Source organism: Balaenoptera physalus (assembly GCF_965194825.1).
Source record: "Balaenoptera physalus genome assembly, chromosome: 2".
Taxonomy (NCBI): domain Eukaryota; kingdom Metazoa; phylum Chordata; class Mammalia; order Artiodactyla; family Balaenopteridae; genus Balaenoptera; species Balaenoptera physalus.
This window is the reverse complement of record NC_138883.1, coordinates 162,312,963-162,327,527: the sequence shown is the minus strand read 5'-3', so window position 1 is coordinate 162,327,527 and position 14,565 is coordinate 162,312,963. Positions and strand designations below refer to the sequence as shown.

The following is a 14,565-nucleotide window of genomic DNA, read 5'->3' as shown; positions in this document are numbered from 1 at the left end:
CAGCCTTATTTCTGTGCATTATGTAGGTGCCTGATTACGAGCTGTCAGTTTGCATATATAGAGTGAGAAGCCCTCTGCCTAACACAGAAACTGAAATAAAGTGGCAGTTAGCGCAATTCCATCCGTAAGTGTTCCTGGACACGGAATATAATGATGAAAGATGATCTGACTGCAAATGCATCCAGGAGGAGCGGTATATAAACAAGAAAAACTCTGGTGTGAAAGGATGCAGATCTCAGTGTTCTGAAGCACTGAAGATAGAAATGCGACCGTATTTAAATTAAAGCTGATATTGCCAATGGGCCAGGCTCTGTGTGATCTGCGTCTGTAGTTTACTTATTCCATGCACTTGACTTAGCCAGACATCCACAGGACACATCTGGTATGTGTGTAGCCTGCAGGCTGGGCCTGAGTCCTCGACTTCATGGCCTTGACTTATCTATAACTCCCTGAGTTATTGAGGTCAACCTCAGGACCATAAATCAGGAAATTCTATGAAAATAAAAACTCTTGTTCACATTTTGCAATTAAAAAAAAGCTAAAAGGAAGGGATTCATAATGCAGGATAACTACTTTTTGAAGAGTCAAGGGGCTAGGCCATCTGTTTTCAATTTTAAACCATCATCTTGATATGTTTAGGGGTTTAATTTATGGAACAATCAAGCAATCTTTATATTTAACATTAAATACCTGAATATTATAAATCACCTCCGATGAACGTTTATGGGAGAGTTTCAGAGCAACTTCTGAACGACTTGTCACTTTTATTGTGCAGCCATGATTTGTAAAAAAATGATATGCTAAGTAATCCTAGAGTATAATTTAGGGGTACAAAAACAACTGTCAGGAAACAGCCAGAGACTGCATTTAATGAAATCTTTACCGACTGAAGTAATAAGTAGTACATTAATCAACACAGCTTAATTGAAGCTCTATTTGTAACATTTTTTCTTATTAGACTTGTTATTAATGAACCTTTATATGCTACCACTAACTTGGGCTTGATGCTCAACTTCAACAATGAACAATTGTTCACACGCACAAAAGAACAAACACGGCTGTGAGGGCCCTTTGTCTCTGGCCCTCCTTCCTCTCCACAGTTATTTACATGGTTGGCAAGATAGCATCTTTCAGGCTCTTTAAAAGGGTCTGAAATAGTTCAAGTGCAATCCTTAAGAAAGTAAAAACACAGCAGCGAAGCCTGGGAACTAGAGAAGAATCTCCACTGACCTCAAAGACAAGGTCGTCAAAGCTGTGCTTGCACTGGCCTGGCACTCACACGGGGGGCCGGCTGGCCCTGGCTGGCAGCACCTACCTGAACATGTCTCCCAGGCCCCTCAGCTTCCCCTTCTTGGCTTTCATCTTCTCCTTCTCCTTGTCTCTGTCTTTCTTCTTCTCTTTCCCCGTTTTCTCCTTCCTCCGATCGGTCTTCTCGCCTCTCTCTTGGTTTCCATTCATCTGTCTCTCCAGAGAGTGGGAAGGCTGGTCGCTGGCTGTGGAGACAGACTCTCTCCCTGATCTTGAACTTTCTTCCGTGTCTTCTTCCACTTGGAAGGAAACAAACACACAAAAAACATAAGGAACACAGGGAACCAAAGGGACAAAAATAAGGAGGCTGAAGTCGTGTGAGGGTTTTCTTTCCTACGTTTCCAACTAGGCCTGCAAGGCTGTTTACTTCTGAGTAGAATTAGAATGAACGCGTGATGTGGATGGTTACTATGCACATGTGTACTCCTGCGTGAAGATGACGGGCCAACAGTAAGAGAGTAACGGTAATAGTAATAGTAACAGTAATCTGGCTCCCGGGCCGGACGGATTCTCTCGCATTGATATAGAGCCTGTACTGCTGGGGGGATAAGCAAGCCCTCATCACACAGCCAACCCCAAGGGTCCTGTGTACCACACTGGCGAAATGAAGACAAGCAGCCCCTCGCCAAGAGCTTCCTTTGCTCTTGGGTAAGGGTGATGTAGCTCCACCCCGGCCCCTGATGAATTTGTTCAATTGCACCACTCCCTAGTAAGCACACCAATGTCAGCACAAGACTCCTTTCCTCAGCCTCCCAAATATGTATGACCCTTTGTGATTTCTGCATAGAGAAGACTGGATCTTCACAGCCTAACTTTTCCTTATATTGTCATTAAAAGGCCAACGTCATAAGCCAACGCTCCTATATGTTCTAATCCAAAATAATTTTGCATGTCGGTCGACACAATGGCAGGTGAACAGAGGTGGATGGAGACGCGAAGGCATAAATCCACAGCCTCACACTCCTTTGAACTTTGCAGATAAAAGCTCTGCTTAGTGATAATGATATTCCATCCTTTGAGGCAACACTTAGTAAGCATATGGTCCAAGTGCATACCCCCAACTTTTTGCATTTGAAAGAATGACAAGTAACTAGAGTAGGTTTCTACCTACAAAAGAACTTTAGGAATTTCTATATTAACAAGCAATAGATGCACACATCAACAGCCATTCTCATAAATCTTTTTCCAGATTAGCTGCCTAAGCTCTTCTTCCAAATATATTGATAATAAGAATTATTGGGGTTCCAGATTACCCCTTGAAATCTGAGGTCATCTTCCCCCTGCATCAACAAATAAAGTATGAATCAGTGTTTTTCCACTTCTTCTAACAGAGAAATATATAAGACAGTTAGAAATCTTTCACAAAGAACTGACCTCTAGATCAAATTAATATATCTTCAAAAGAAATTCAGTCTTGCCTCTCCACCAGCACTTGAGTTAGTAATACACAGAATCAAGAGTATAATAAGACCAGTTAAAACAATCCTAGTATCAATTTATTTACAAAACAGAAACAGACTCACAGACTTGGAAAACAAACTTATGGTTACCAAGGGGGAAAGGCAGGGGGAGGGATAAATCAGGCATTTGGGATTAACATACACACACTACTATATATAAAACAGATAATCAGGGCTTCCCTGGTGGTGCAGTGGTTAAGAATTTGCCTGCCAATGTAAGGGACACAGGTTCGAGCCCTGATCCGGGAAGATCCCACATGCGTGGAGCAACTAAGCCCATGCGCCACAACTACTGAGCCTGTGCTCTAGAGCCCGCAAGCCACAACTACTGAGCCTGTGCTCTAGAGCCCACAAGCCAAAACTGCTGAGCCCACGAGCCACAACTACTGAGCCTGTGCTCTAGAGCCCACAAGCCAAAACTGCTGAGCCCACGAGCCACAACTACTGAAGCCTGTGCGCCTAGAGCCCGTGCTCCACAACAAGAGAAGCCAGCAAAATGAGAAGCCCGTGCACCGCAACGAAGGGTAGCCCCCGCTCGCTGCAACTAGAGAAAGCCCGCGTGCAACAACGAAGACCCAACACAGTCAAAAATAAATAAATAAATAAATAAATATATAAAATAAAATAAAATAAAAATAAAACATAATCAACAGGGACCACGGAACTCTGCTCAATACTCTGTAACAGCCTATATGGGAAAAGAATCTAAAAAAGAACGGATATATGTATATGTATAACTGAATCAATTTGCCATACACCTGAAACTAACACAACATTGTAAATCAACTATACTCTAATGTAAAATAAAAATTAAATTAAAAAAACAATCTTAGTATCTTAGTGTTCTGCTATTAAACCCTCACAGATCGTAAAAGATACTATCAAATGATGGCACAACCATAACCAAGTAATTCAGTTTTTTAAAAAGTGCCAATTATTTAACATAATAACAGAAAAAGTGTAGAATTCTTTTGTTTTCACACTTGATTAAAAACATGAGCCAACATATATCCCATCCCAGCAGGTCAGGCCCTGGGTACAGCCAAAGAGTAAAAATACCACTGTGTCTAAATCCGGAAGGTACTTTGGAAGTCATTTAGACCAACTTCTTCCATTTCTTGCTGAGGAAGCAGAGATGTGGGGCCAGCACACCACCAGTGTGGGGCTCTCTCTACCATTATATTCTGGTACAATTGTACCTCAGCCAGACCTTCATGCATTTCTTTGATCGACTCTGTGAATGCTCAATTCCACGCTTCATACAGCATGGATGTTGGTCATCTATCATCCAGTCACTCCACGGTCTGCCCAGAAGATCATTCCAGCAGCCAGCACTGCATCTCAAGAAACCCACTGTCAGTCCTGTAGTCATTCAGCACCGTGACTTGTACCTGCTACTGAGGAAATCATTCCAGAAGCTCGATCAACTGTGCACAGGGACTCGAGGACCGGCTCCCAACCACAGGCGTGAGCAGAAAGGCTGGCCTCCCTCTGCACTGGGGTATCTTAACTGGAAGCCACTCTCCTCTTGCAAGAGACGAGGCAGCTTTTTAAAAAGTTGCTTCTTTTCCTCTCTGTCAGTTCATATGGAAAAGGAATTGTGCGGGTTTGTTAAAGAAAGCCAGTTACAGTTTTCAGATGGGCATTGCTAGTGAAAATCCATAGCCTTACAAATAAATGCTGAGTTAAGGCTGTCATTTTTGTGTGGTGCACAGAGAGCAGGGAAAGACTCCTGGCCCGGGTGGCTTGCTGTGTAGCCTCTTCAAGGGGCGTTCCCCAAGAAAATGTAAATATAGCTTATGCAGGGTTGGAGCATCTTGTCTGAAAACACCCTTGAACTTGGCTGTGCTCTAACTGATGGTAAACCATGGCTTCCACATTATGGGAAATGGGTGTGGCCTCAACTTTGAGGTAATGGACCAAATCAGGATAAAACAGTTCTCAAAAGTTCCCGGGAACTACAAAACCTAGGTGTGTCTATTGGTACACTCAAGTTAGATAAATGGATGCTGGTGATTATTCTAAAAGTCTCGCAGACAAAACTCCTTTTACCTATCCGTCCATAGCGCTCTGTACAAACTTTTATTATTGCACTTCTCATATGATACGATCACAGGTCCGTTTCCCATTCCCTAAACTTCTAAAATGAGGACTGCTGAGCGGCCAGCGGCTGCCCGTAAATGGCTGTTTACCTGGAAGACTACTGGTGAGCCTGACTCGTGACTTTATCCCAACCAGACAAACTTTTATCCAACCTCTGCGTATCACCATCCTCTAGCTTCAGAACAATGTCTACGCCCCTCTAATGAAGCCTGACAACACACGCCACACCCCGGTAACAGTAACCCCAGGAAGGCCACTGTGCTTGGTTAAGCTCTCATCAGTTTCTGGTAGAGTTTTATGCTATTATTGTTTGTGCTCTACATTATCATCCAGTGGCTTGCCTGGCCCCCTACAATGTCTGAAACTATAAACAAAAAAAACGAGCTCAATACATGTAAAACACTTCGTCTTCCACAGGGACCATTATCATAAATCATGAATGGAAAGATCAGTAGCGATTCTGCTAGTTTTCTGCCTAATAGTTTTGGGAGAAGCACATGGGACATATGTCTGCTCTTGGCTCCGTCACAGAATAAAGGCAGCGCCTTCACAACGAACTATATGCTGAAGCCACATTTGTTGCCAATTCTTTTCATATTCACAATAATTTCCTGGTGTATGTAATACAACTTATTTTCTAAACTGGGTGAAACAGAGAAAATTAGTATTAAGTCATTTATTAACTTCAGGTTTTGTAACCTCATTTTATAAAATCAAAACTCTTCGCTCAGTTTCCTGCCCCGAGCAAGTGGACTGTTTTACAATCATACTTGCACATTTGAGAATTCTTTATGCTTATTCTGAACATTCTGATTTAGATAATACGCTATCACAGAAACTCTTCTGGGGGTGTACTGATGCAACTAATCCCTTTGAATGCCAACTAATTAAAAATATTTAGCAATATGTGCCTTCATATGCATAAACATAAGATGTTCTTTTAGAGTATTACATTGTGTACGCTTCAAACGCTAAAATTATTTGATAGAGAAAAATAAGAATCTCACTTTACCCCATCCCTATGCAGAATTACTGTGGTTTTTAAAAACTTCAGTAAATTGGTTACACGTGCTTAATTTTTTTTTAAAAATGTACGTATTCAAGGTCACTGATAGTCAGATTTTGTTTTCAGTTTTAAAACCAGTCTTTGTACATTTAATACTAGCTTTATAATAAGGTACATAAAATATTTTTATTCTCTTAAACTACAAAAGATATTCAGATAAACAATTTTTCAAGTAAGAAAAGTACTGGTAATATATCACCGTAAATGGCTTGATCTATTGCGTTCATACAATAAATTACAATGCACGGACTAATCATAAACCTATATTTAGGTAATTGACTATTTTAAATGCTATATAAATTTTACATTTTTTCTCTTTAATTTTGCTCTTTGCAGATTGTTTGCTTTCCTTCTGCAGATAGTCTGCACAAAGAAAGATGATTACCTCCTTCCAAACAAATGGAAATTTCTATTTTTGACTAACATTTCTGCTCTATGCACTGCACTGCCAGCTACTTTCCCATGTGATTACCTATAAAGACAGATACTTTCAAGTTTCTCTTTTTAAAGAAGGTATAATGTGAAGCTGCTTATTTTTCTTTCAGGCAGCACATTCTATAATTAAGACATACCTAATTACCATGTTTTCAACAGATGCAAATACAGCTCAATTAAAATTCTAGTCCATGCGACAAATTCAGCTACTCAGTTCTGCAAGATATCACGTTAGGACTGGGTCACCAAGAAGTTTGGAAAAGACTGAGCACATACATGGTAATGATTATGGAGAAAATGACCTTAGGCGTCAATTGAACCTCAAAGTTCTGTAGCTTCTGCCATAAAAAAACACTTTGATCTGGTCATCACACACATTTCATTGTCAACAGTTGACTCTAAGCCACATGGTCTTTTTTTTCCATTGAGAAGCAATACTACTGTTGGGACTGTAATGATCTCCATTGCTTGCTTATCCCAAATTCATTTCTCCATTTCTTCTTCCTAATGAACTCTGTGTTCAGGAACGCAACCCAGCTTCAAGGGGTGAATTCATTACTAAATTTACACCAACCTATGGGTCCCTGCCCCTGTTGATTTATTAGTCCAATGTTATTAGTCCACGAATGGCCCCGTCACCCCGAATGGACATATTCCATGCGTGGGGAGACGGCTCACTCCCTTCAGTTGGATGTGATCAGGAAAGCACGAGGCCCCTGAACCCTGCAGTTACCCTCTGGATAAGCTGACTTGTGGACAGCGTGGCAGAAGGGTCAGAAGGATGGCGGGGCTTTGATAACACCGTTAGGCTGTGGAATCAGTAATCCTGGAAGCTACCCAACTCTAGAACCCGTTATGTAGGACAATGTATTTCCTCATGGTTTGAGCTGGTCTGAGCTGGGTTTTCTACTACATGCAGCTGAAAGCATCCTAATAGGTACATTATATAAATCAAACTTTAGAGCAGCTGTGGAATATCCACAGTACTATTTATCACAAGTGTAAGATTTAGCAGTTAATGCCACTCTAGGCAGCTTTGACAATTTTACTAGAATTATTTGTTCAGACTTGTTACTAGTGTTAAATGAATTGGTACAAACATCCAGGGAAATACAAAACAGAGAAATACAAAATGAAAATGACAGCATTACTTCTTATTTGCCAGTAAGCAAGTACTCTTCTCCGAGGGCATAGCTCAAAGCAGTGTTATTAAATATTTGTGGACTGAACAAATAGCCCATCATATGAAAACCATCCTTTACTGCTCCCTGTTTAGAAAGAACTACTCTAGGAATTAGAAATATCTAATAATAGAAGCACATATTCTTGAGTAATTTCCAATTTACTTTGGAAGACAAAGGATTAAACGTAATAACTGGACACAAGATTATGCAGTCTTCAGAATCTATCTTCTTAAAATTTAAAATGAGTGAGTTAAAATGAGACATTAGTAATTGGAAAATTTCACTAGACTTAGCAAATCCACTGACCACTACCAATTTCTATTGACTAATGTTAGGTAAAATACAATATAATAAAAATAAATGAGGACTGAACTCCCAGGCACTGCAAATCCTGCATAGGATTTGAGAACATTTTATTATAATTAAATAAATATATATACATATATATTTTTATATATGTATACACATATTATTTTTGTTTCTTATTTTAGTTGAATATTTGACTTTGGAAAAGGAAGAAAAGATGTAAGAAATGAACAGCTAGTGACACAGATGGTATTGAATAATAGGATCTGCTTTTCTGGACCCTGACTTTTAACATTAGAATGATGAGCTTTTGGCAATGGAAAAACTTAGCTTTTTCAGAACATTTTAAAAAAACACATACACACACAAAGCTGGCAAGAAGAATTAAGAAGCTTTTATACTAAAATGTGGGGTGGGAGTAACAACTGATATTATGAAGAATAGAGAACATGACGGTGAAAGGAGAAAAAGCCATGAAGGAAGTGGGTGACATTTAACAGCAGACTTAGAGAAGGGTTTTCAGCAACTGGAGGAATGTTCAAATAGATGATTCCTAAAACCCACTCTTCTAAAATTAGATTTATTTCATTAAAAAAAAAAAAGCCAACCTCTTAGTTTACATTGGGGTAAGGAGTAGAGAGACAAAAACAATAAAACCACACTTCCAAAGAGTTTAAGACTTATTATCAAAAACCATTCTTTACTTCTACTTCAGAGTCTAAAGTTTTCTTTAATGCATCCCTCCAAACAAACAGGTAAAATGTTCCTGAAGATCTTGGTAGAATGCCACCTCCACTATCCCCCCTGCCCAGGAGAAGGCTGCAGAACAAATACAATGAGGATCACACCCTCCATCTTCTGAACGCTTGCAAATTTGCTTTCAGTGTATAATTGATTTTCACATACAAATGATGGTCCACAATAGACACTGTTTCCTGTGCACAGGGGACAATGTATAAAGAAGCTGAACGCTTTCCTTTCAACAGACCCAATGGACTGGCTACACAATGAAAATGGTAGCACTCAAAACCCTGCTGTTGGAGTTGCCACTAAGAATTTTATTTTTATCAAGGACTGAATTGGTGTCAAATGTATATTTTAACAATATACAAAAAAATTATGGTGTCAAGGAAGGCGTGTCCAGGCCACTGCTCTGACTCTTTTAAGTGAAAAAACAAAACAAAAATAAATAACAACATGAAAACGTGCAAATGTGATGAAACAGTGAATGGAGAGCAGTGCTCTGTTTTGCTATTTACTGAGAAATCAAAACAATTGTCCCCTAAAAGCCAATGTTCTTAACTCCCATGCCCTACAATCCAAACTGGGAGATCCACAAAATTTCTTGATGTTAAAAAAATATTTTATATTAAAAAGTCTCAGATACATCTATATACAGATTTTTCTTGAGTTACGATGGGGTTACGGCCTGCTAAACCCAACATAAATTGAAAATACTGTAAGTCAAAAATACACTGAATACACCTAACCTACCGAACATCATAGCTTAGCTTCGCCTACCTTAAATGTGCTCAGAACACTGACATTAGCCTAAGTTGGGCTCAGTCATCTAACACAGAGCCTAGGTTATAATACAGTGTTGAATGTCTCGTGTAATTTAGTGAACACAGTACTGAACGTGGAAACCAGAACAGTTGTCAGCGTATCGGTTGTTTCCCCTTGTGATCACGTGGCTGATTGGGAGCTGCGGCTGCCGCCAGCGCCCAGCATCTCCACAGAGGATCTGCATATCACCTGCCCGGGGAAAAGATCCAAGTTCAAAGTTAGATGTACGGTTTCCACTGAATGCACATCACTTTCGAACCATCGTAAAGTCCAAAAATCCTAAGCGGAACCATCGTAAATCGGGGAGCGTCCATACCCAGTTGGGGCTTTAGAAAGTCAAAGGAAAACTAGATTGCTTGGGAAAAAGTGTCTTGAAGAAGGAAGATGACAGTCCAAGGTACACAAGAGGGTAGGGGACAGTCAGGGCAGTGAGAAGGTAAGCCTCGCAGACAGTGCATGGTCTGCGTGAGAACACACGCGGGCGCTTGAAGGAATGTGAGGACAGTGTGAGCCCAGAGCTCACTCAGCCAATGTAGAGACAGTCGGACCAGTTAGGAGATCCTAATAGTAACTTCAGATATCAAAAACTGAGGATTGGGGCTAGATTGGGCAGAAGGAGAGAAATTAGGAGATTTCATGGGGGAAAAACTAAGAAAACTCGGTAATGGAGTGATTACACAGTGAGATGATGATTCAAAGTTTCTGAGCCTGGAGGTACTAATGAGAAAAATCACATCATCATCATCCATCTTTACATGTGAGATGCTAAGCATGTAAACGCACTCTCTCCCTTTCCTCTGGCTTTGCCAAGCATCATTACTCACCTGGAGTCTTGCATTACGATCATAGAACCAGTCTTGCCACCGACACTGCTACTTACCATCCCATCCCCAATAAGCCATCCCGTACAGCCCTAACAAGCATATTCCTTTACTTGAAATTCTTCGAATGCTCTTTAAGGTCCTTAGTATGAACAAAAATAATTTAAACGAGGCTGTCTGTGATCTGTTCTCTGACTACGTCCTAAACCTCACTCCTCACCATGCCCTCACCCGCAGTGCACACATGAACCTTAACAGGACGATGGCGGTCCAGAGGTGGTCCTGGCTCCCTATGTTTCCTACGCACCCACTGAAGACCACTCAAGCAATATTACTCATCTAAAACAATACTTCTTCTGGGAAGCCTTCTCCCTACTATCTCCCACACCACTCAACTTCCACGTGGGCTGAGTGGGTCCCCCACAGTTTGGTGCCATGGTAACCTGTGTACTACAATGGCCCTTAACCACACTGCTTCTCAAGTGTCAGTTTATCCACTGGGTTGAACCACCCCCAGCCCCTCAGGAACTTAGAGCTTAAATATCAGATTTTAGGTACTACAACTCATTCATACTCTATAGTATCAGTTTCAGTGTAATGGCTTTTCCCACTCAGAAGTTTGTTTAATATTCTAGAAAACTCACAGGACTGCAAATCAGAAGGCATGCATTCTATGATTTTGTTCCTAAGTACGATCTTGGCCATCTATTTACATTTTCCTTATCAAAAAAATGCTTAAAATGAGGATTCTATAATTCAAACACTTCAGATGTGACTTTTCATCATACTTTTAGCTTAACTTACTTTTCACCTAGAAAAAGAAATGCAAGGAATAGGTAGCTTCGGCTACTTCACATGCTTACACCTCTACTGCATTCAGAAATTTCCTAAAATTAATCAAAGCTCCTTTTCTTAAACTGCAAGTGATACTTAAGTATACAAATTGGCATAAGAGGATAAGACAGGTTACTCTTTTTCCCAGCCCTTCAGAACAAATATTTTTTATAGATCAACACCCAATTATCCATTAAGATAGATTAATCAAATGGGAAATCTTTTACAAAGTACTTCGACTTTGAAACCCCTATACTGAATTCTTCCACTACAGATTAACAGTAATCTAATGGGGTTTCTTAAGATAACAACCTAGTTTGCGTTTTTTTTGCTCAAAATGTAATGACAAAAGGTGGCTAGAAATGTGGAGGATGCTGAGGGTAGAACATCTGAGATATTCATGAAATACGCTATTTGAAGCTAATAAAATAAACAAAAATTCTCCTGGAAGCTTTCAGATTAGCTGATTTACTAACATAAATTCAGTTTCTTCAAATCTCATACTGCTAACCTAAGTTATGTATATTTTAGAGCAGTGCTTTTTTTCTGATCTCCTGTTAAGAGTACTATAAGAAAGTAGGCAAGCTACTCAAAAGCAATCTGTCTCTCTGTTTTCAAGGCATACAGTTCTCACATTTAAAATTGTAAACTGGATAGATCTTAAAATTGAGAAGTACAATTAATAGGATAGTCTTTGGTTTTGTTGTGTTTCACCTCCTTGACCCCGACAAAAAGCTGTTACTGAATTGATAGTAAGGCTGACAATTTGGCAACTTTTAATAGAGAAAAAAAATGGGACTCTATATTTTCAAAAATAAAACAAAGCAATGTTATATAGCATCCATGTTCTTGGTTTCAACAGACACTGATTTATTATGGGGGATGGAGGAGCTGCTCGCTGGGAGCCAGGCGGGGAGTGTGATTTGCATAGAAGAGGGAGCAGATTGTAGATGCCCTGACCTGTCAAACACAGGTAGGGCCTCAGAGATAATGGGTCCCAGAATACAAAGCTCCATCTTGATCCAGACAGACACACACAACATGGAGAGGCCAGATGGATTAAATGAGAGACAAAAACGCTGGCTTCTGCCATCTCCACAGGAAGCACGTAAGTGTTACAGAAGATGACAGCTACCAGATACCACATGGATCCCGCCCCAGTCTCTTGGCCCCCATTGTTGTGTGCATGCCACAATTTCGATGCTGCTGAGAAGAGGCAAGCCTGTTCCGAGCCATGAAAGAGAGTCACCGGGGAGGACCTCGACCCGACTGACAAGAGCAATCAACGAGACCTCCGCCTAAGCCACTTTCCTGTAAAGAGGCAAAGGGCTGCACGGGACAGAAACAGGCAGCTGGGTGGTACAGGTAATGCCGCCCCCATGTTTCCAGGGTGCACGGACTGCATCCTCACAGGACAGCCATCTAACAAAGACTGTCTGCCCAGACAGGGTCCTCGTACAGAGCACCGCTCAACAGTGACTCGGCATCTTTAACTTAACGGCGGCCATAACTGAGTCCCCTGAGTCCCACCTCCGTACAAGAAAGGCCCTGTACAAGGCCCTTTCTTGTACGGAGTGTCCCACAGAGCACGAGGACGGCAGGGCCTAGACATGTGGCCAGGGACAGCTCCCATATGGCAAGGATGCCGGGCGAGGCTGCACAGGTGAGGACGCACAGGCGAGGATGCCGGGCGAGGCTGCACAGGTGAGGGACGCACAGGCGAGGATGCCGGGCGAGGCTGCACAGGTGAGGGACGCACAGGCGAGGATGCCGGGCGAGGCTGCACAGGTGAGGGACGCACAGGCGAGGATGCCGGGCGAGACTGCACAGGTGAGGGACGCACAGGCGAGGATGCCGGGGGAGAAGCACAAGCAGGAACACAAATGCAGACAGTGGAAGAGAGCGTGTGGATCACGCCATGAGAATCCACAGCCTGACTCGGAAAAGGACGGTGTTTAGGGAACTAGAGGAGGAGCTAGCCAAGCGGGGCTTCCTTCTCACACCTGTACCTAGTCATACGTAAAGGTGACAGTCTCATGACCACCAGCAGTAACACCAGCCTGGAGAGATTTTTTTTTTTTTTTAAAGAAAAACACACGGTTTGCTGAGGCACTGGAGGTCTCAGACGTGCGGGTCCAGTGTGGGACGCAAGCAGGAGGAGTGAAATGTCACTGCTGCCCCGAGTGCCACAGCCCGAAGCTCGCTGTGTCTGGGTGTGCGTCTCTCACAAACAGGGGGGTCAGTCAAGCAGGAGTCCATTTACTGATGTGACAAATAGTCACTGACTCCAATGCTTTGCCGAGCTCTGAGCCTGGTTACGCAGGAATAAGACACGGTGGTGTCTTTCTTCGTGGACTTTACAGACAATGAGAGAAGGAGGCAGGCAGGACTGAGGTCAGTAAGTGAAGGGGGAAACAGAGTCATGGAAAGTTAAAACTGGAAAGAACCTCAGAAAAGGAACCATCTAAACCGGAGCTTTTCAAACTTTTTCTGGAAAACTGCGAACTTCCTTTTTTTTAAACTTAAACTTGACAAAGAACCACAACGTATGAAAAGTGATTTTAAAAACCCAGGACTGGGAATTCCCTGGTGGTCCAGTGGTGAGGACTTGGCGCTTTCACTGCAGGGGGTTCGGGTTCGATCCCTGGGTAAGATCCCACGAGCCACGCGGCCCCCCCCCAAAAAAAAATTTAAATAAATCAATAAATAACACACGACTGTTGAGGCGACAGCGGGGTGTGGGGGAGCTGGTGACTTTGACAGAGCTCGCCCACTCAGACGACCATGTGCTTCCCGGCTCCCCGAGACCACCGAGGCTCCCCTCTTCACTGGCCGCTGCCACACACAATCTGACCATCAATGACCTGGGCGTCCAAAGCTTCAGTTTTACAAGTGAGGGAATTAAAGCTCACGGATGTTAAGCAACTTGACCTAAATCCCAAATGGGTGAGAAGAATGTGGATGGGATGTAAGTGATCTGGACCCCAGGCTCACATCACCCTACTCATACAGTTTTGACAACCCGCACTGCGAACATTTGAAATGTAGAAGAGTTGCCTTTCTCTGGCCATATCCAAAGTTCACCAGACTGGTCTGGAAAAATACATCATAAAGTCAGGACTTTGGGAAAACCCAGCACTTTGTGGTCTCAGGTGCACCTTGTCACGGTGTCTCTCTCAGCTCTAGCCCAGAACTTTCCCTGCCCTTCACAAATCGTAGTTTGTCTATTTACTTGGTTTTGTCTTGATGATAGTTGAATACAAAAGTTTTCATATAAAATACTTAAATCTGTTCTTTCCAATTAAAAAAGGAAACTAAGTTTATATAGGGACAAATTTAGATGTTCACACCAGTGGGAAGCTCTGGAGGCTACAGAATTAAGAACATGCCTGGTACCGATAGCTATTCCATCCCCTGTTGCACACTTGAAATAAGTGATATATGTGAGAAAATTGCATCTATGAGGGAATTTAAATAACATT

At 41.9% G+C, this 14,565-nt stretch overlaps 1 protein-coding gene across 25 annotated transcripts in view; it reads right to left on the bottom strand.

The window, feature by feature from the left end:
- PARD3 (par-3 family cell polarity regulator) overlaps positions 1-14,565 on the bottom strand; it is a 627,365-nt gene that overhangs the window by 204,165 nt on the left and 408,635 nt on the right. For all 25 annotated transcript variants that reach the window (XM_082449617.1, XM_082449635.1, XM_082449621.1 and 22 more), the window contains one exon: positions 1,316-1,547. In XM_082449617.1, coding sequence (XP_082305743.1) covers positions 1,316-1,547 — 232 coding nt within the window. The remainder of the gene's footprint in view (positions 1-1,315; positions 1,548-14,565) is intronic.